Genomic DNA, 19,708 nt, shown 5'->3' with positions numbered 1-19,708 from the left:
AGGTGGGTGGAGAAGACAGAACAGAATGCTGGGAGGAAGAAGGCAGTGAGACAGACACTATAGCTCTCCTCTCCAAGATGGACGCAGGTTAAGATCCTTCCCGGTAAGCCACCACCTCGTGGTGCTACATACATTAATAGAAATGGGTTAATCAAGATCTGAGAATTAGCCAGTAAGAGGTAGAGCTAATGGGCCAAGCAATGTTTAAAAAAATACAGTTTCCGTGTAATTATTTCGGGTATAAAACTAGGGTGGCGGGACGCAACCCACCGCTCCTTCTACATCTCTTTTTAAAAAAAAAAATTATTTATTATGTATACAGTATTCTGTCTGCATGTATGCCTGCAGACCAGAGAGGGCACCAGACCTCATTACAGATGGTTGTGAGCTACCATGTGGTTGCTGGGAATTGAACTCAGGGACCTTTGGAAGAGCAAGCAATGCTCTTAACCGCTGAGCCATCTCTCTAGCCCCTCACAAGGGTCTCTTAAGATTACTGTAAAACACATATATTTACATTACACAATATTACATTATATAACAGTAGTAAAATTATAATTATGATGTACCAAGGAAAATAAGTAATAGTTGGGGTCACCACGACATGAGGAATCGTGTTAAAGAGTCACAGCATTAGGAAGGTTGAAAATCACTGACTTAGAATCACCTGGAGAGTCTTTAGGAATTCCAGTGCCAAGGCTTTATTCCAAACCAATTAACTGAATTTCTGACAGTAGACCCAGATAGCAATACTATTTAGAGTTTCTCATGTGATTCTGCTATATCTTAAAGAGTGAGACTCGGGGCTGGAGAAAAGGCTCAACTATTAATATTAAGAACACTTACTGACCTTCCAGAGGAAGCAACTTTAGTTCCTAGCACCAAACAAAATCAAGCAGCTCACATCACAATAGATGTAACTTCAGTTCCAGGGGCACCAATGCCCTCTTCTGGCTGTCTCACGCACATGGCAGATACTCACACAGATACAGATAAATGTAGTTATCAAAACTTTAAAACTTAAGTCTAAAGAAAGTATAAAGAAACAAAAAATAAACAAAAGAAAAATTAACAATCTTTAATTTGTAGTAAGTGTGGGAAAAATAATCATTCCAAACAATATGGAAAGCTATACACAGAAAGCAGGGGTATTTGTCAGCTTAGGAGAGAGAGGCCTTGTGTCAAAGACCTTTCCTAGTACACTCTAGGACATAGAAGTCTATTTGGGAAGACATAGGGAAAGGAAGAGACAGAAAGAAAAGCAGACTGAAAGAAAAACACAGAGACAGAGAGAAATTTCTTAGTACATTTAATCTCTACCTGCTGTGATTATCCTTCAAAGATGAAGCAAAGAAATTTAAGAAAATCTGTAATCAGCAAAGCTCTTTCAAGAAATGTTCAATGTGGGGCTGGAGAGATGGCTCAATGGTTAAGAGTATTGCCTGCTCTTCCAAAGGTCCTGAGTTCAATTCCCAGCAACCACATGGTGGCTCACAACCATCTGTAATGAGGTCTGGTGCCCTCTTCTGGCCTGCAGGCATACACGCAAAACAGAATATTGTATACATAATAAATAAATAAATAAATAAATAAATAAATAAATAAATAAATAATTTTTTGAGGAAAAAAAAAAGAATGTTCAATGTACTTCAGAAAACCCTAGAGGCTCACAAGCCAGCAGTGAATAAAAAAGAGGCCCTATTTAAAACATGGTAGCAGGCAAGGAGTGGTGACCCTAGGATGTCCACGGATCCCACAGATGTGCCGAACATAAACACACTTTTAAAAAATATTTTTCAGAGAGAAAACTGTATAGGTCAGAAAACTCAAAGCAACATTAAGAAAGAAGAGTGTCCGTACGGAGTTCACCACACAGAACTTTAGACAGCTCTGCTCTGCTTGACTGCGCATCTCCTCTGCTATATGTGTCATTCCGCTGACAGCTACCAGAAAGCAGGTTGGGGGTACACCTCCCACGGGTAACCTGCACCAACCTGCAGAATGCTAGCTAGGTTCGATCTCAGCACCAGAAAGAAAGGTTAAAAGTCATGAAATTTCTCAGAACTGTACTCAAAGTTAACCCACAAGCCACGGATAAACTTCTTTGTGGACCCATTTTCAAAGTTTAAACAAAAGCCTTAACTTAAGGAGTCTCATTTTCTTTACTTGCAAAGGTTAGTAAGAACAATATACCACTTAGCATGTAGCAATACATACTTTATTATTTAGGAACTAATTTAAAAATACAAAATATAACCCTGAGAATGTAGCTCAGTGGTAGGGCACTTGATACCCTACACATGGGCCCTAAGTTTGATTCCCAGAATAGTAAAAGTAAGGGGGGTGCTGTGTGTAAGGAACAAAGAGAGAGAACTTCTTTCCCTCACAGATTTTCCTTAGGAATATCTATGAAGGGTAGGGTAATTGTTAGGGTAATCTCACAAGAGAAATACACAAAATCTAAAAGTAAGGTTCATCTGCTAAATCTTAAAAATCACCCTCACTGATGGGCATTATTTGATGAAACAATCATTTCAGTGCTCTGGAAATTAACCTTAGAAACATTCTTGGAAAACTGAATCATATCAGATAAGAAAAGTGGGCCCTAGGTGTTCTGGTCCAGGGCAAACCCAGTTCCATCTATGTGGAGCTTCTACAGGGCACATGGATCACTGTGCACAAAATTTCCCAGAAAGAAGCTACACCCTGTACTCCAGTTTCCACAAGGCTGATTACCTGATTACAACATCAAAGACTTTGAAGAGAGAGGTCAGAATGTTGTAGTTCAGAACCTAATTAAAATTTATCTTTAGCCCCTTGTTATTCTGCCCCACCTCACCCACCTCCACTCAATCTCACGTGACATTCTTGTGACCATCAGCTGAGCCCTGTTGAAATGAATGACTTAGCAGACCACGAGCTCCCACCAACCAGAAGCCTCAGAGTCCATCCACCAATCCATCTTTGCTGTGATCACCTAGCTGATATTTCCAGTGTCTTGATTTATGACCTCCTTTGTTTCTATGAAATTGCTACCTCATTGGAACATGGAATTTGAAGTGGCCTATTTCTGTGTTCCCGGGCCATGGACACTACTTACATTTAGCTCCAGAATAAACAGTTTCTTAGCCTCTTTGGAGCAAGAACCACTTTGTGTGCTCTACATCACGTTGAGCAACACACCTCCAGCCAGAGATACTCAGCCCCATCTGACTGGAAGTGATGGGCAGCTCCTACACACAGTGACACTATTAACAGAAGCACCTTCTGAGAGGGCTGGCCATCAAGAAAGGATAAACACTGACTCTACCACCTGTGGTTGCATTCCAACTTAAAAAAAAAAAAGACACTGAAGACACACACTTGCTCACTGGACACAAAGTCGAGGCCTTGGCTGTGCTACACTCCTGCCAACTGGGAAGATGTACACAAAGAGCAACGGAGACTTGGTCAGAAAGTGCTGGCCTGCGCCACAGGCTCTGAAAAGATGCATTCTAGCATCCACAGGAAGCAGAGAAGCCCCAGAGGCTACTGCCACTTGCGTATGACCTCCAGTCATCCATCAGACTTCAAATAAAAAAAATGTAAGCACACCTGAAGAAAGGTAAAGAGAGAAGGAAGGGAGGTAAGTATAAGAGGGCAGGCAAGTGAAGGGGGAAATGAGGGAGAAAGGATGGATTACTGAATATTCTACCAGAAGGCTTCATTTTACTAGAAGCAGATTTTTGATGCCAGATCAATCTTTAAATTTCAAGACAGAACTATCAGTCTAAAGGAGAGACAAGAAAAATCAGCAGTGCCTTCAGAAATCTGAGAAAAAAGCATGTCAACTCATGCAGGGGCATAGAAGTTACACAGCTAACATTGCCTTAACACTGGCTCAGCAGTTAGGAGCATTGCCTGCTCTTCCAAACGTCCTGAGTTCAATTCCCAGCAACCACATGGTGGCTCACAACCATCTGTAAAGAGGTCTGTTGCCCTCTTCTGGCCTTCAGGCATACATGCAGACAAAATATTGTATACATAAAAAAATAAATAAATATTTAAAAAAACCAAAGAACTTTGCAGTAATTTAGAAAACTACTTAAGATATAAAATAAAATGAGAGCAATAGACAGTGTGGACATAGTGGCATATACCTATAATCCCAGGACTTGGAAGGGTGAGGCAAGAGGATTAGGAGTTAAAGGCAGCCTAGGCTTTTATTTGGTTTTTGTTGTTGCTGGGTTTTTTTTAATTTATTTTTTTAAGTTTATTTAATGTACATTGGTGTGAAGGTACCAGATCCCTGGAACTGGAGTTACAGACAGTTGTGAGTTGCCATGTGTGTACTGGGAATTGAACCCAGATCCTCTGGAAGAGCAACCAGTGCTCTTAACTGTTGAGCCATCTCTCCAGCCCCCATGTTAGCAAGACTTTTAAAAGTTGGTGTTTTGTTGTTTTGATTTTTAAAGGTTATAAATATATAGCTCTGTGGTAGAACATTGTCTAGCATGCACAAGAGTCTCAGTTCAATCCCTAGCACCCCAAAAATGAGAGACAAAATTATATAAGTAGCATTACCTTAAGTACTTTAGGAAACAGAAAAGAAAATGGAAGGAAATATTCCAAATATTACCAGTGATTATCTTCTCGGCAAAAATTAAACTGATCTGTGTTTTTATTTCCAATTTTACTAAAACACTTTCCTCATTTGTTTGCTGAAACAGAGCCTTATCATACAACCCTGGCTGTCCCCAAGTCTGCTATGGAACATCAAAACTGCCTCTGCCTCCTGAGAGTGGGTATTAAAGGTGTGCACCACCATGCAGGGCTTACATTTTGTTTTTTGTTTTATTAAATTTATTGCTTTTTTATTATTTATGTGTTGTATAATTCAAACTATAATCAGCAAAACAAACTGAAACTATTAATACATAAAGAACAGGGCTCAGAAATGAAACAAATTCATAAAGTAAAGATACTGTCTCTCAATGAGGCACAAGTACAGTCAACACACCCTGGGAAGGAGACCAGTGTGGCCCTGCACAAACCTGTGAATCTGCCCATTCTTATGCAGGTATTCCAATCCCTCCAGGACTTCTCGAAGGATTGTAGCAATGGTAGGCTCATCTAGGACTCCACTTTTATGCTCCCCTTTTGCCACAATATGCTTAATAATATCCAGAACAGAACCTGAAAACAGGAAACATAATCCAGTAAAAATTTTAACTCATCCCATATTCAGATCTAGTTTAGAATCAAAGCACATTAGAACATTTACATAAGTTATGTGAAAAAGAAAGGATAAAGCAGCAAATACAAGGAAATACAGATGCTTCAAATTCTAAATTGCAACCTAAAACAGAAAGTAATTAATATCCAAGTGGTGTGTTACACCAGTGTGTCCTTAAGCTCTCTCAGAACTTAGAAGGGTTAATGCAGGATTCTGATCAACTGTGAAGGAGACCGGGGAAACCACATCAGTCAATAACACTCTAATATAAGATACCACAAACCAAAGCAGTTTTCAACCCAGACTAGAGTGTGCAGTATTTTACAACTAAGAATGTAAAAATACAACTGAACTATGGGTCTAATCAATAAAGACATATGTGGAAAGTAAAAATCACATTTGTCACTGTGATGCTAGTCTTGGTTGTCAACTTGACTACATCTAGAATTAACTAAAATCAAAAAATGCAGGGGCACACCTGTAAGGGATTTTGCTTAATTTGAAGTAGGAAGAACTACTTCTATTCCAGCTCTTTTGAGTTCAGAAGACACATTCTAACCTCGATGGAGGAAGGTCACTTGGCCACACCTGCTGGAAATCTATTAAGGACAAGGAAGAAGGAAGTTTCACTTTGTCTGCTTGTACTTGCCACTGTTAGCAAATCCATTCCTTCACTAGCATCAAAGCCTACTTTGGGACTCTGGCATATACTGAGGACCAGCTGAGACATCCAGCTTTGTGGACTGAACAACTACTACTGTGTTCTAGGACTTTTTGTTCATAGGCAGCCATTGTTGGATTACCTAGACGACAGCCTGTTGCAGGAAGGGACACGCTTGTTCATCCCAGCTGCCAGGCTAGCTTAGCCCCAAAATAACCATACAGAAATTGTATTAAATAAAACACTGCTTGGCCCATTATCTATAGCCTATTATCGCCTAACTCTCACATCTTGATTTAACCCATTTCTATTAATCTGTATATTACCACAAGTTCATGGTCTACCAGGAAAGATTCAGCATGTCTGTCTCTGGTGGCTCCATGACGTCCCTCTCCTCCTCTGCCTCTCTTCCTCCCAGCATTCGGTTTTGTCTTCCCCGCCTACCTAAGTTCTGCCCTATCAACTAGGCCAAGGCAGTTTCTTTATTCATTAACCAATGAAAGCAACACAAAAACAGAAGGAACTCCTACACCAACAGCCTGTAACTCACTCTAATAAATCCCCTTTTTATATAGAGAGATTCATTCTCTAAGAGTCTGTTGCTCTAGATAACCCAGACTAATACAGTAATCAAGTTAACTTAAAGGCTAAAATTCTAGGATAACAAATACATAAATAAAACAGATAAGGCAAAGATAAACATGGTAATAACAGCAATTTCAGTTTTCCCTTAGCCCAGATGTCTCATCAATCCAGTTCCTCTCAGCAAGCAAGATGCTGCACCTACCAAACAAGGGGGCAGGAGGAATGAACTCTTATACATCAGTTAAAACCACAGAACACTGAAAATCAAAACTATTTGCACCCAAAAACTTTTGACAGAGACTCATAAAAATGCATGGAGCTGACTCCGCTGCCCTCTCTACACGCACTGTTTACCACTTACACTCTTTTTTCAAGAAAATAAAACCACTCAGTCCACTGAAAATACTGCATACTCTTAAATGACTCACTTAAGAAAGTTAATTCCAAAATCATAAGAAACGATAAGTCTAGGAGGCTGGAGGTACAGCTCAGAGGCAGAGTATCCTAGCCTCAATCCCCCCCCCCCAAAAAAAAAAAACCAGCACTGATGTGGGATTCCCCTCTATATGTTGTGAATACCATTGATTAATAAAGAAACTGCTTTGGACCTATAGCAGAGCAGAACTTAGCTAGGGAACACTAAACTGAATGCTGGGAGAAAGGAGGCGGAAGAGGGAGAAGCCATGTAGTCCTGCCAGAGACGCTGGAACTTTAGCCATAAGCCACTGCCACGTGGTGATAAGCAGATTAATACAAATGGGTTAAATTAATATGTAAGAGTTAGCCAATAAGAACCTAGAGCTAATGGGCCAAGCAGTGATTTAATTAATTCAGTTTCTGTGTGATTATTTCAGGGCTAAGAGGCCAAGAACTAACTAGCATCCTCCTTACAACACAATTCAACACAAGCTTCTTTGAGTTCTCACTTAAGAGCCAATGATTTAAATCAGGTGAGGTAGTGTGTGTGTGTGTGTGTGTGTGTGTGTGTGTGTGTAATACTAGCATTTGCAAAATGAAGGCAGAAGGATTGGGAGTTGAAGGTCATTCTCAATTACACAGAGCACTCAAGGCCAGCCTGGACTGCCATTAAACACAACCTCAAACCCTCCAAAATAATTTAAGGACTCAATAAGCTTGATCTAATAATAATAACGATAACAACAATAATAGAGCCCAAGTGCCTAAGAAAAGAACTGACAGCCATATCCTGTGTTACAGAACTGCTGGAAGGCTTTAAAGGCTCAAGAACAGTCCACAGACAACATTTGTGATAGAACAGCTTGTGCAGAATCAAGTCTGGCCCAGCAGTGGCAATTGACTAAGAAAGACTCCTTAAGCGTAAATAAGGAAAAACACAAGAGAGAACAGAAGATGGTAACGATATTCTCAGAAAGAAAGCACATACAGAAATCTGAACTTCACTGCCTACAGAAGAGATACAGAAGTGATTCCCCAACTGTCTTCAGAGGCAGAGACAGGTAATCACTGAGTTCGAGGTCTACACAGTAAGTTCCAGGCCAGAGCAACATAGTGTGAGCCAGCCTTGAAAGAAAAAATAAAATCAGGCTGGAGAGATGGCTCAGAGGTTAAGAGCACTGACTGCTCTTCCAGAGGTCCTGAGTTCAATTCCCAGCAACTACATGGTGGCTTACAGCCATCTATAATGAGACCTGGTGCCCCCTTCTGGCTTGAAGGCACACGTGGAAGGAATGCTATACACATAATAAATAAATATTTAAAAAAATAAAATAAAATAAAATCCCTACTTGGAGTTCCAGCACCAATACTATATAAGGAGAAGAGGAGGGGAGAGAGAAGAAAGGGATGAAGACAAGAGAACTGCCTGCACGGACGAGTCTCTTAACTCTCCCCCTAGAAGCCAGTCCACCACCACTCAGGAGATAGGCATTTTATTCCCTTGAGCTAAGGAGCTAGAGAGGTTCCAAACTCACACAATACTCACACACATTACAGAACTTTGCCTTCCTTGATACTGGGATTTACAAACTTGTAATCGAGGACTAGGGAGAAATTCAGTTCTGTTGAGTTTACCAGTCATATATAAAGCCCTGAAAAAAAGTGACTGAATCAATGAGACCACATGTTCACTCTTAGGAAAAAGGCCACAAGAACTATTTAGTGAGAAAATAAAATGCCATGTTTAAAGCTTTAAGAATTTTTAAAATTTTAAAAGACTGGAAATGGGGGAGAGGGATCTGATAGAACTTTAAATCAACAGAATTTGTTCATTTAACAAGTATGCCCACCCTGCACTTCTAGCACTCAAGGGCTCGGGCAGGACTGTCCTAAGGTCAAGGCCAGACTGAACTATACACTGAGTTCCAGCTCAACCCAGCCAATGAGATCCTTTCTCAAAACATCAAGCAACAAAAGAAAAATTAAATCCTATTATATTGACATCTAGAAATTATTACAAAATAAGATATAAGCCAAGAATGATGGCACATGCCTTTAATACCAGCACTTGGGAGGCAGGAAAGGGTATTTCAGCATACAACTTCCAAGTCACAGCCACAGCTGTGGAAGTCAGGGCAGGACTCAAACAGGAGAAAGCTGGAGGCAGGAGCTGATACAGAGGCCATGGAGGGTGTCTTCTCATAGTCTCCACAGGAGCAGCAGCACCCACAGTGAGCTGGACCCTATTACAGCAATCATTAATCAGGGAAATGCAGCACAGACTTGCCGACAGGGCAGTCCTATGGAAGCATTTTCTGGATTAACATTCCTTTTTACCAGATGAAAACTCACAAGCACATATACAACAGAGAGCTCAACCACTTGATTTACTCAACACTGTAGCATTTAATTCAGTGATAATGCTTCTCAAACACTGAAGTTACATAGAAATTTTCATGTCAACTAAAAGAAAGGTGAAGGTAAAACATGCTAAGCAGAAAGAAACTAATGATTATCACTGGACAGCCCAATTAACCCAATTTACTAAAGAAAAATAGGGATTTTGGAGACAGTTGTAGGAGTGTGTACTGTAGTATGTCCTTAACCACAGTCTGCAATAAATACTGTACAGGGAAAACTCAGTTTTTGAACTTTAAAATGCGAGCTAGCGGAGGGAGGGAGGGAGGGAAGGAGAGAGGGAGGGAGGGAGGGCGGGCTCATCTAGCAGGCATGAGGCTGGCTTTGATCCCCAGCACTGCATAAACCAATATGGTGATCCCTGCATCCCTAGTATTCAGGAGGTACAGACTAAATGAATAGGGTTCAAAGTCATCCTCAATACACAGAAAGTTTAGAAGAGGCCAGCCTTATACTATATGAAAATCTGTCTCCAAAAGAAATTTTTAAAGAAAAAAATAAATAAAACTCAAGCATTTTTTAGAATAAAGTAAATAAAATACTGATAAATAAGATTTTGGTACAAATTTTGTAACAAAGCAAAAAATTAAAAACCTAGTTCTTCTATTCCCCCAAAATAATCTCTGTGCCATCACAGTTTGAACACAGAATGATATATACCAAACAGCAGTGTGTTATAGAATAGTAGTCTAAAACGTGTTAGATTCGTTTATGCTGCATTTATTTAACTCTGTAAAGCTGTGTTACTTTGCCTGCCTCAAACACCTAATTGGTCTAATAAAGAGCAGAATGGCCAATAGCTACTAGGCAGGAGAAAGGATAGGCGTGGCTGGCATGGTGAGAGAAAAGAGGAAATCTAGAAGAGGAGGAGGAAGAGCAAGAAAAAGGAGAAGAGGATGCCAGGGGGCGGCCACACAGCCAGCCATAGAATGAGGAAAGAAAGGTACATAGAAAGGTGAAAGCCCACAGGCAAAAGGTACACGGGATAACCGAAGAAAAGCTGGCTAGAAATATGCTTCAGTTCCCAGCACCCACATGTTGGTTCACAACTGTCCTTAACTCCAGTTCCAGGGGCTCTAATGCCCTCTTCTGACTTCTGTGGGTACTGCATACTCATAGTATACAACACACACATAAATACATCTAATAAAAATAAAAAATTTAAAGATATTTAAAAAAAATAATTATATGGGCAAAGTAAAGCAACTGCTAATTTAAGAATCCTGTTAACTAATCAAATGAATTGATTTCTGTTACTTTCCTAACTTTGCTTTTATTTTAAAAATATGCTTACATAAAAATTTAGCTATTATTCATTCTCTTTTTCTTATAGGGTTGAGGACAGTCAGGGCCTTACCCATGCTAGAGAAGCATTCCAACACTGAACTATGTCCCCAAGCCTTAATGACTACTGCCACTACTAACATTTTTCTGAGCCATTGAGGTTTCAGAGGGCCCAAATTTTGTTTAGTTCATTATTCCATTATAAGCTAATAGATGCCAAAAAAAAAAAAACTAACTAAAAATTCACTACTACTGATTAAACATGCAAAGCTCATCACTACTAAATAGATTCTGCTGGGTCCTGCTTAGCTCAAGGAATTATCCATATTTTTCTCTCTTAGAACATGACAAAGATGAGAATGGTTCTAAAAAACATCTTGAAAGGTGGTTGGTGTTAGTGACTATCACAAGAAACAGGCCTTTAACTAAGCAATTCGTATCTCCAGTGTGTCACAATGGATTAACACAAAGGGGTGACTCTGGCTACACTGAAAGGAAGACTCCTATACAACTGAGCCCGCTCTCTGTGCACCTCCTACATGAGAGCACGGACGTGGATGCTTTTCTTGTGCAATCTTGTGTCACCACATCAACACCCTGGAACGCAGAAAGGCATTCTCATTCAGCAAGCAGGTACAGTTCAGAGTGGACACTCTTTCCTAGTGACATGCAATGACTAAAGAGAAAGGTGTATTTTATTCTAGTCTGTCTCTCTGAGGAAGCATTACTGCACACTAAATAAATGTGCATTGTTGGTGTACGAGGGTCATCTGTCTATGAGTTACTTTCATTGGTTAATAAAGAAACTGCCTTGGCCTTTGGATAGGCCGGCCCTTATGTGGGTGGAGTAGAAAGAACTGAATGCTGGGAGAAAGAAATCAGAGTCGGGCTGATGCCATGATTCTCCGGCCCAAGACGGATGTAGATTAGAATCTTGCTGGTAAGCCACAGTCTCGTGGTGCTACACAGATTATTAAAAATGGGTTAATCAAGATGTGAGAGTTAGCCAGTAAGAGGCTAGAACTAATGGTCCAGGCAGTGTTTAAATGAATAAAGTTTCCGTGTAATTATTTTGGGTAAAGCTAGCTGGCAGCCGGGAGCCAGGCGGCGGGAAGCAGCCTGCTGCTCCTTTTACACATTGTTCCTTCTCTTACTGTACACTATAAAATGGGCAATCACACTTCCTTACAAAAAGCAAATGCACACAGAAACCAAGCAACATAGAACAGGAAGGGTGAGTGACTCCATCACTAAGTCCTACCAATCTTGCTACACATTCAAACCGAAGCCTTACCAAAAAGGGAAGAGGAGATGTATCACTACATATAGCATGTGTCTTCAGATAACCATAAAATGTTCAATCAGCCAGACAGTTGTAATCCTAGGACTTGGGAGACAGAGGTAGGTGAATGTGAGTTCAAAGAGAGCCTGGTCTACAGAGCGAGTTTCAGGACAACCAGGGCCACACAGAGAAACCCTGTCTCGGAAAAAAAAAAAAAAAATTGAATCCACACATGCCAAATGTCCATGTATTTGTGTATATTATATATAGGTTACCTGAAAAAATATATAATTATTCTAATATTGAAATCAAAATATTCTGTGCAAGAGAAAACAGATTCAAGTATAATACTTAAAAGTCTTATAAATTTATATTATGTTCAAACAAGAAAAACTGATGTGAAATTAAGATTTACTTGTAACATATAATATTGCAAGTTCTAAAAGCACTGATGCCACGGCAATGGACAAGCCAAGTATCTAAGTTGTGCTTTATAATGCCAGTCTTCAGACTCATTAGAAGACTGGCTGACTCTAGATATGGGAAGAAAAAAATACAGCTGGGGAGACAGCTCAGTCAGTAAAAATCAAGCAGTAAGACCTGAGTTCAGTTCCCAGAAACCATTTGGGGGAAAAAAAGCTGTATGTGGTGACTTGGTCTTATGACCCCAGCACTGGACAGATGGATATAAACAGAACCCTGGGGTGTGCTGACCAGCCATCTTGGATTACTTGGCAAAGACCAAGACACTGAAAGACCCTGTCTCAAACCAAGGAAGGTGGAGAACATCTAAGGAATAAAAATTACAATTGTCTTCTTGCCTACACATGCACACAACTGCACACATATGAACAAAACACACAAAAACAAACATGCCTGTGCACATGCAAATGCACATTCGAACACACACGCAAAAATGCACACACACAGGAAAAAAAATCTAGAATCAAACAGCAAGGAACCAGCTATATACAGTCTAAACTGGCCCCTAAACCTGCAATCTCCCTGCCTTAGCTTCCTATGTGCTGGGATTATAGGGCTGGGTCATCATATTCAGCTCAACAATAAATTTTTTTAAATTAATTTAGATTTGTTTTATGTGTATGAGTACTTTGAACGCATATGTTTATATACGTGTGCCATGTATGTGCCCAGTACCCCCAGAAGTCAGAAAGCATCAGATTCTGGGGAACTGGTGTTACAGATGATTATAAGCCATTCTGTGGGTACAAAAAATGGAAATCAATCCAACAAATTTTCTTAACTTCTAAGTAATCTTTCTCCAGGCCAACAATCAATTTTGTTGTTTTTTGTTTGTTTTGTTTTGTTTTGGAGTGGGTTTTTCTTTTTTGTTTTTTGAGACAGGGTTTCTCTGTGTAGCCCGAGCTATCTTAGAACTAGCTCTGTAGACCAGGCTGGCCTCAAATTCACAAAGATCCATCTGCCTCTGCCTCCAGAGTGCTGTGATTAAAGGTGTGTGCCACCCTCACCCAGCTCAATCCTTTATGTGTATTTCAATGTGTATTTGTTAGTGGGGCAAGCACGAGTTCTCCAGCGCACATGTGCTCAGAAGACGGCCTTGGGGAGCAGTCCTCCTGTCCTACCGTCACATGGGTCCCAGAGTCGAACAGGCATGAGGCTTGCCCTTTACACAAAGTGGTTTTCTTTTTTGTTTGTTTGTTTTTGTCAGATGGGCCATCTCACCTGCCCTCAGACTTTTTAACGGAAACTACAATACAGATTGAAGAGCCCCAGTGGCAAGGTTCCTCTTATTTTATATTTAACAAAAGAAATGATGTCAGCCAGGGATATACAGAGAAATCCTGTCTCTAAAACCAAAACAAAAAAAGAAACAATGCAATAATAATAATAATAATAATAATAATAATAACTTTCTAATGAATTAACTCATTTAAACATGGACTGAATGCTAAATATATAAAATATAAGACCTATGGGGACCTCGATAATAGTGGCAAAGTTTCATCTCACAGATTCCCTGCTAGCTACAAGGGAAAATCCTTCTCATATAGAGAACTGGGCTGTCACAACCTTAGGCAAATAAAACAAACATTACTGTTAAAGATACATTCAGACGGATGTGATACAATATGGAATGTACAACGTCACAGACATAAAAATCTTAGCCTAAATTCCATCCAGTTGAATTTTCAATCTACTACTCAGGATGCTAGAAAACAGACATACAGATTAGGCATGACACCAAAAAGGAAGAATCAAATAAATCTAGTTAAACAGACAAAATCAAATGATGTCCTGGGAGGAAGGGAGGAAACTGTACTAAGATAACAGAGATGCTGGAACAGCCAAACAAAAGGTGTGAAGCCTAGCGCAGCTACACACTAGCATCTGTTTAGTTGAACTATAGTCTCAGTACCTTTAAATGTAAAATGTCAACAAAACCCTATCAGGGTAAGAAGAATTTTATTCATTTTTAGACAAGATCTCACTAAGTAACTCTGGCTGGCCTTGATCTCAGAGATCAGCTTGCGTCTGCTCCTGAGTGCTGGAAATTTTGCATTAAATTTTTAACCCATGGACTTAGCATTCCACTACAGTATACTCACCTCCACTTAGCAGCTTCATGACTAGCCACAGCTCATCTTTTACCACAAAAGACGTGTAGTAAGACACAATATTAGGATGATGGCACTGACTCATAGCTTGAATTTCTTTCTACAAAGAAGAAAATGCATGGTTACTAATTAAATTCCAGCTTAAAGAAACCCTATAAATTAGCCAATCCATATTTGGTATACCAGGACTATAGTACAATCTTATCTGGGGTTTCAAAGTACTAAATTCTTCATAAAGGCCTTCAGGCCAGGCTGGACACCTCTAATCCTGGCACTTGAGAGGAACGAAGACCAGGATACACAGGGGAGATCCCATCTAAAAAGGCTGAACCAGGAAATGATGGAGTGCCCCCTCAGTCAGCTTTGACTCTCCTCCTTCTAGACTCTGTATTAGGAATTTCTGAAAGAGAAAACATGCACTGTTTATCACAGCCTGGCCTGGTACCTCAGAAACCTCCAATGGGACACATACTTTTACTCCAAAAACTATCTTGGGAAGTCTGGCCCACAGAGAATAATTACTAATGAACAGAACGTAAGATCTTTTGTCTGTCTGTCTTGGGAGGGGGGATGTTTAGTCTTAGTAAAGTATCAGTTCGCTTAATTTTTCTGAAATGATTAACCATTTTCACACCAAAGAGAAGTAAGCTGAAATGTACAAAGTTATCAACTAAATCCAGAGTAGTGAAACCTGTGTCAAAGCCTAACTCTATCTCAGTTTATAAAATTTAAATTAACAAAGGATGATAAAATGTTTTGAAGAATCCTGAGTGATACCAGGGACCCTCTAGTCTTATTCTTATCCCTTCTGACCCCACTCCTAAGATGTAGTCTCACAAAACAACTTAATGCTTCTATCTCTGGACCTTGAACCCTACAGTTCCTCTGCACCACATGTGTCCCCATAGAATCTTAACTTAGCAATCTGATGGCAGTGTAAGTATTGAATGTTTTCCCAAAGCACCCAGGTTCCCCAAGGCTGCTGCTCCTCCTTTTTTTTCCTCTTTCTTCCTTCCTTCCTTTCTTTCTTTAATTAAAAAGGCAAAACAACTTTATTTTTCCAGATATGAGAGGCCTTAGGCTGGAAGTCCAAGAACCCCTTAACTTCCAAGCACCTGTGCACCTTCTCCCATTATGGCATGTAAATACTACACAGGACATATGAGCTTACTTGTCTGGCTCTGCTAGACTGAGGGCTACATGAAGGCCAGGACTTAGAACGGGTTCCCACATGTGATGGCACATGCAAGCAGTCCTAGCACCTGGGAGGGGAAGGCAAGAGGAATAAAGGTCTAAGGACACATTCAGCTATACAGAGGGTTTTCAAATTTTATTTATTTGTTTTCTGTGTCTGAGTGTTTTTCCTGCATGTATGTCTGTACGCCATGGATGTGCCTGTTGCCTATGGAGGTCAGGAGAGGTGTCAGACCCTGGAGCAGGAGTATGGATGATTGAGCACCATGTGAGTTGAGGGAGCTGAACCAGGGCCCTCTGCAAGAGCAGCCAGAGCTCTTAAACACTGAGCCATTCCTTTTAATCCCTAGTTTTTAAGGCCACCTTGGGCTACATAAACACTCTATCTCATAAAATAACAATTATTAAATTCTGTTTTCCCAGTCATCACGCAGCTGTAAACTTAGTAGTGGAGTTCTTGCCTAGCAAGTGTGAGGGTCTTAGTTCAATCTTGTGTGCGCACGTACACGCACACACATGCTTAAAACAGAACTTACGCTATTTTCTTCATTATTCTTATTTGGGGCATGTGTGCATCCGTACATCCATGAAGGTCAGAAGAGGGCAATAGATAACTTGGAGCTGTTAAAGTTACAGGCAGTTGTGAGTCACCTAAGTTGGCTCCTAAGAACTTAACTCAGGTCCTCTGCAAGGGCAACAAAAGCTCAGAACCACTAAGCCGCCTCTTTAGCTCCTAAACTTATTGCCTCATTATTTCCTGCACCCCCCAACACACACACACCTGTAAGCTCAATGGAAACTAAGAGTATTCTTTGCATCTACCAGTGTGGCTGGCACACGCACCCCTCTAGTAAGTATTTGTTGGATGAAGAGCTCCTAGTGTTTTACACAGCTTCTCCTTTATTCATACACACACACACACACACACACACACACACCCCTCTAGTAAGTATTTGTTGGATGAAGAGCTCCTAGTGTTTTACACAGCTTTTCATTTATTCATGCACATGCTTTATATCTTTGGTATAGAAAGTTTTTTAATTCCTTACAAATGATAAATGAAGTACTTGATAAATGCTAATTTTTCATCTTTTCTACTTAAGTGCAAATTTATTTACAGCAAAGACCTTGTTGTCCATTTTTTGCAAGCCCTAAAGTCACCAGCAGGGGCCTTTTCAAGGCTTCTTAACTTCTAAAAACTCAGGAAAAAAGAAAGAAAAGGAAGAAGAAACTTAAGTAAGCAGCTGCCTATTAGCAGCTACCCTGGACTGGAATAGAGAAGATATGAGCATACAAGGAGCAGGTGCATCAGCACACACAGGGCAAAGTAGCAATGATGTTAAATGTTACAAGAGTCAATAGGAAAAAATAGCTAAGACAGCAAGTGTGATCAAAGAAGTCTTTTTGGAGGAGATGTACTTCGTTTTAGCACTAGAGCTGTGAGGAAATAGAAGCAGTATGAGAGGAAGGCCAAGTGGCCTCCCACCTCAGTATTATGAAATTAAACCAGATCTGAGCCACATTCCAAGTCCCATAGAATATAAATATTCTAAATATGATAAATACGATAAAGTATGTGAGATATATTTAAGGCATAATTGTTACACTGCCCCAATGGCCTCACTGAATTCCTACACTGCCAAAAACTCTATTTCTGAGGACTAGACACTGGTAAGTGAAAAGCTGTTCTTCAGTTGGTTTTATCAAAGCTGGCTGAAACTCAGGTGGTTAACAGAAAGGCCACAAGATAACCTCTTACATCTGTATAATCCCATCTGACTGTTAAATGGCAACCCGCAGCCCAGCTCAGTGACAACCACTAGGAAAGAACAGGAAGGGGAAAAAAAAAAACAAAACACTTCCCTAGAAAATCTCCGTCCTTACCCAGAAAAGACCCATCTCTCCCTTTTCTTAGCTAACTTTCTTCTGTGTATTCTACAACTAGCTACAAGCTCCCAGTCCCCAACAACTGGAGCAGTTGATTTGCAAGTCTATCGCCTATTAAAGAGTCTTCTTAAGGTCCCATATCCTCAAGAGGAAAATGGAGCCCAGTTTGGGATACAAATTGGTAGCAAAGGAATTGGAAAGAGTGCTCATCAGGTAAGATGTATACTGACTGCCCTCGCAGAAGACCTGCGTCTGTTCCCAGTATCTACACTGGACAGCTCACAACTGCCTTAACTCCAGTTCTAGGGGAACTGATGCCTCTCCTCTGCAGGGACCCACATGCAACACATACCTACTCACACAGGAACACAAATACACACATAACTTAAAAATATTAACTTTTGTTGAACAAAGGTAGTGGTGCAGGCCTTTAATCCCAGCACTCAGGTAGCAGAGACAGGCAGATCTCTGTGAGTTCGAGGCCAGTCTGGTCTACAGAGCAAATTCCAGGACTGGCTCCTTAGCTACGGAGAAACCCTGTCTCAAAAATAAATAAATAAAATCTTTTTTAGAAATTGGTATCTGGCCTGGTATGATGGCACATGCCTTTAACCACAGCATCAAAAGGTAGGCACAGGGAAAGCTGTTGAGTCCAAGGCCAGCTTGGTTTACACAGAAACAGGTTCAGGCCAGTCAGAGCTACATGAATCCCTTGGCTGAAAAGCAAATAAGCAAATGGCAACACAGTGAATAAAGCTGTTTAGTTAAGAGGTCACACCTAGCACAGGTATTTAATAAGTGTCTATTATACCAACTATGTCCGACCCAACTGCTGACCATGATAAACCCTCTTAAAACTGAGAGTCTGGTAAAGAAGTTAAACAAATACCCTGACAAAACAATAATAAATCAGGAAAAGTTATTAGACATCAAAGGCGTCCACCAGAGAGACACAAAAACTAGAAGTGACAGTCAAAAAGGTTTTTGAAGATCAGTAAAATAAGTTCAACTGTTTAATCACCTGGAACCATATCATAAATAAAGGACTTTTTGAATATGTTAAAAATTTAGCTTTTATCCCAACAGCTAGGGAAAGACACAGGTTTAACTGTGGTCATTTTCACAAAGACTGGCTGCAGAATAAATGAAGACCAGAGGCAACTATTCTAGACTACTACTACCATCTGAATAAAAGACAATGGAGAAATGACAAATGTTCATTCTTAGGTGTGGCAATTGTACTATGGTTACATTCCTATTAGAGGAAGCTGAGAGAGCAGCAGGTCTCCTGCAATCTGAAAGTTTACATATGCAGACGGGCAGCAGCCGAGCGGCAGCACTTGTTTAGCATGTGTCAGGCCAAAGTTCCACTCCCAGTTTAGAGATGAAAAGTGAGGAGCCAAAGATTGGGAGGAACTGCAACTACAGGACTTGGTAACGGCACGAGAAAACAAACTGCAAAGCAGAGTGACAGCTGGGGTGAAGGCCTGGGACTAACTGTAGGCCTTACATGCTAGGCTTAAAGTTTTAGCCTGAGAAACTATTATTTCTAGAGTGTTCTAGCGGGAAACTAAAAGGATGATAAGGACTGAGTCTCCAGAAACAACTGTCCTCCCCTAAAGGGTGAGAATCTCCCCTGCGTAATACCTGCTCAGTTACGCGTCCCTCTTCCTGATACACACAAATGCTACACAAGAGTGGTGCATCCATTCTGACTCAAATGCCCCGGCAAACCCTAACACCTATGAAGTCATCCTTGGTAATGAAGCTGCTTCTTCAAAGTTCTTTATAATCAGTTAATGCCTTCTACCTTTTTCTTTCTTTCTTTTAGATGGGGTCTTGTTATGTAGATCATGCTGGCCTGGAACTTAGCCAGATCCACCTGCCTTTACCTCCTGAGTACTGATATCAAAGGCATGTACCACTACCCTGGCACAATTTTCTTATTTATTTCTTATTTATTTCCTGGCTAGGATTGAACTTAGAGCCTCACATGCTAGACAGACACTGTGACACTGTGTTGTGTCTCTAGCTCTTAAAATTGTTTCCTTTCCTTTGTGTGTGTGTGTGTGTGTGTGTGTGTGTGTAGCCCTGGCTGTCCTGGAACTCAACACTCTGTGGACCAGGCTGGTCTCAAACTCAAGAGATCTGCCTGGCTCTGCCTCCCA

At 40.5% G+C, this 19,708-nt stretch overlaps 1 protein-coding gene across 2 annotated transcripts in view; it reads right to left on the bottom strand.

Annotated features, from left to right (window-relative positions):
• Oxsr1 (oxidative stress responsive kinase 1) overlaps nt 1-19,708 on the bottom strand; it is a 94,261-nt gene that overhangs the window by 45,185 nt on the left and 29,368 nt on the right. For both annotated transcript variants that reach the window (XM_041677125.1, XM_041677126.1), the window contains exons 3-4: nt 14,451-14,559; nt 5,034-5,175 (exon numbers count right to left, since the gene is read on the bottom strand). In XM_041677125.1, the coding sequence (XP_041533059.1) occupies nt 5,034-5,175; nt 14,451-14,559 (251 nt within the window). The remainder of the gene's footprint in view (nt 1-5,033; nt 5,176-14,450; nt 14,560-19,708) is intronic.

This window comes from Microtus oregoni, unplaced genomic scaffold (assembly GCF_018167655.1).
Source record: "Microtus oregoni isolate MIOR12 unplaced genomic scaffold, Mior012 000028F_ref0000031, whole genome shotgun sequence".
NCBI lineage: Eukaryota > Metazoa > Chordata > Mammalia > Rodentia > Cricetidae > Microtus > Microtus oregoni.
The sequence above is the reverse complement of the archived record's forward strand: the minus strand, read 5'-3'. Positions and strand labels throughout refer to the sequence as shown.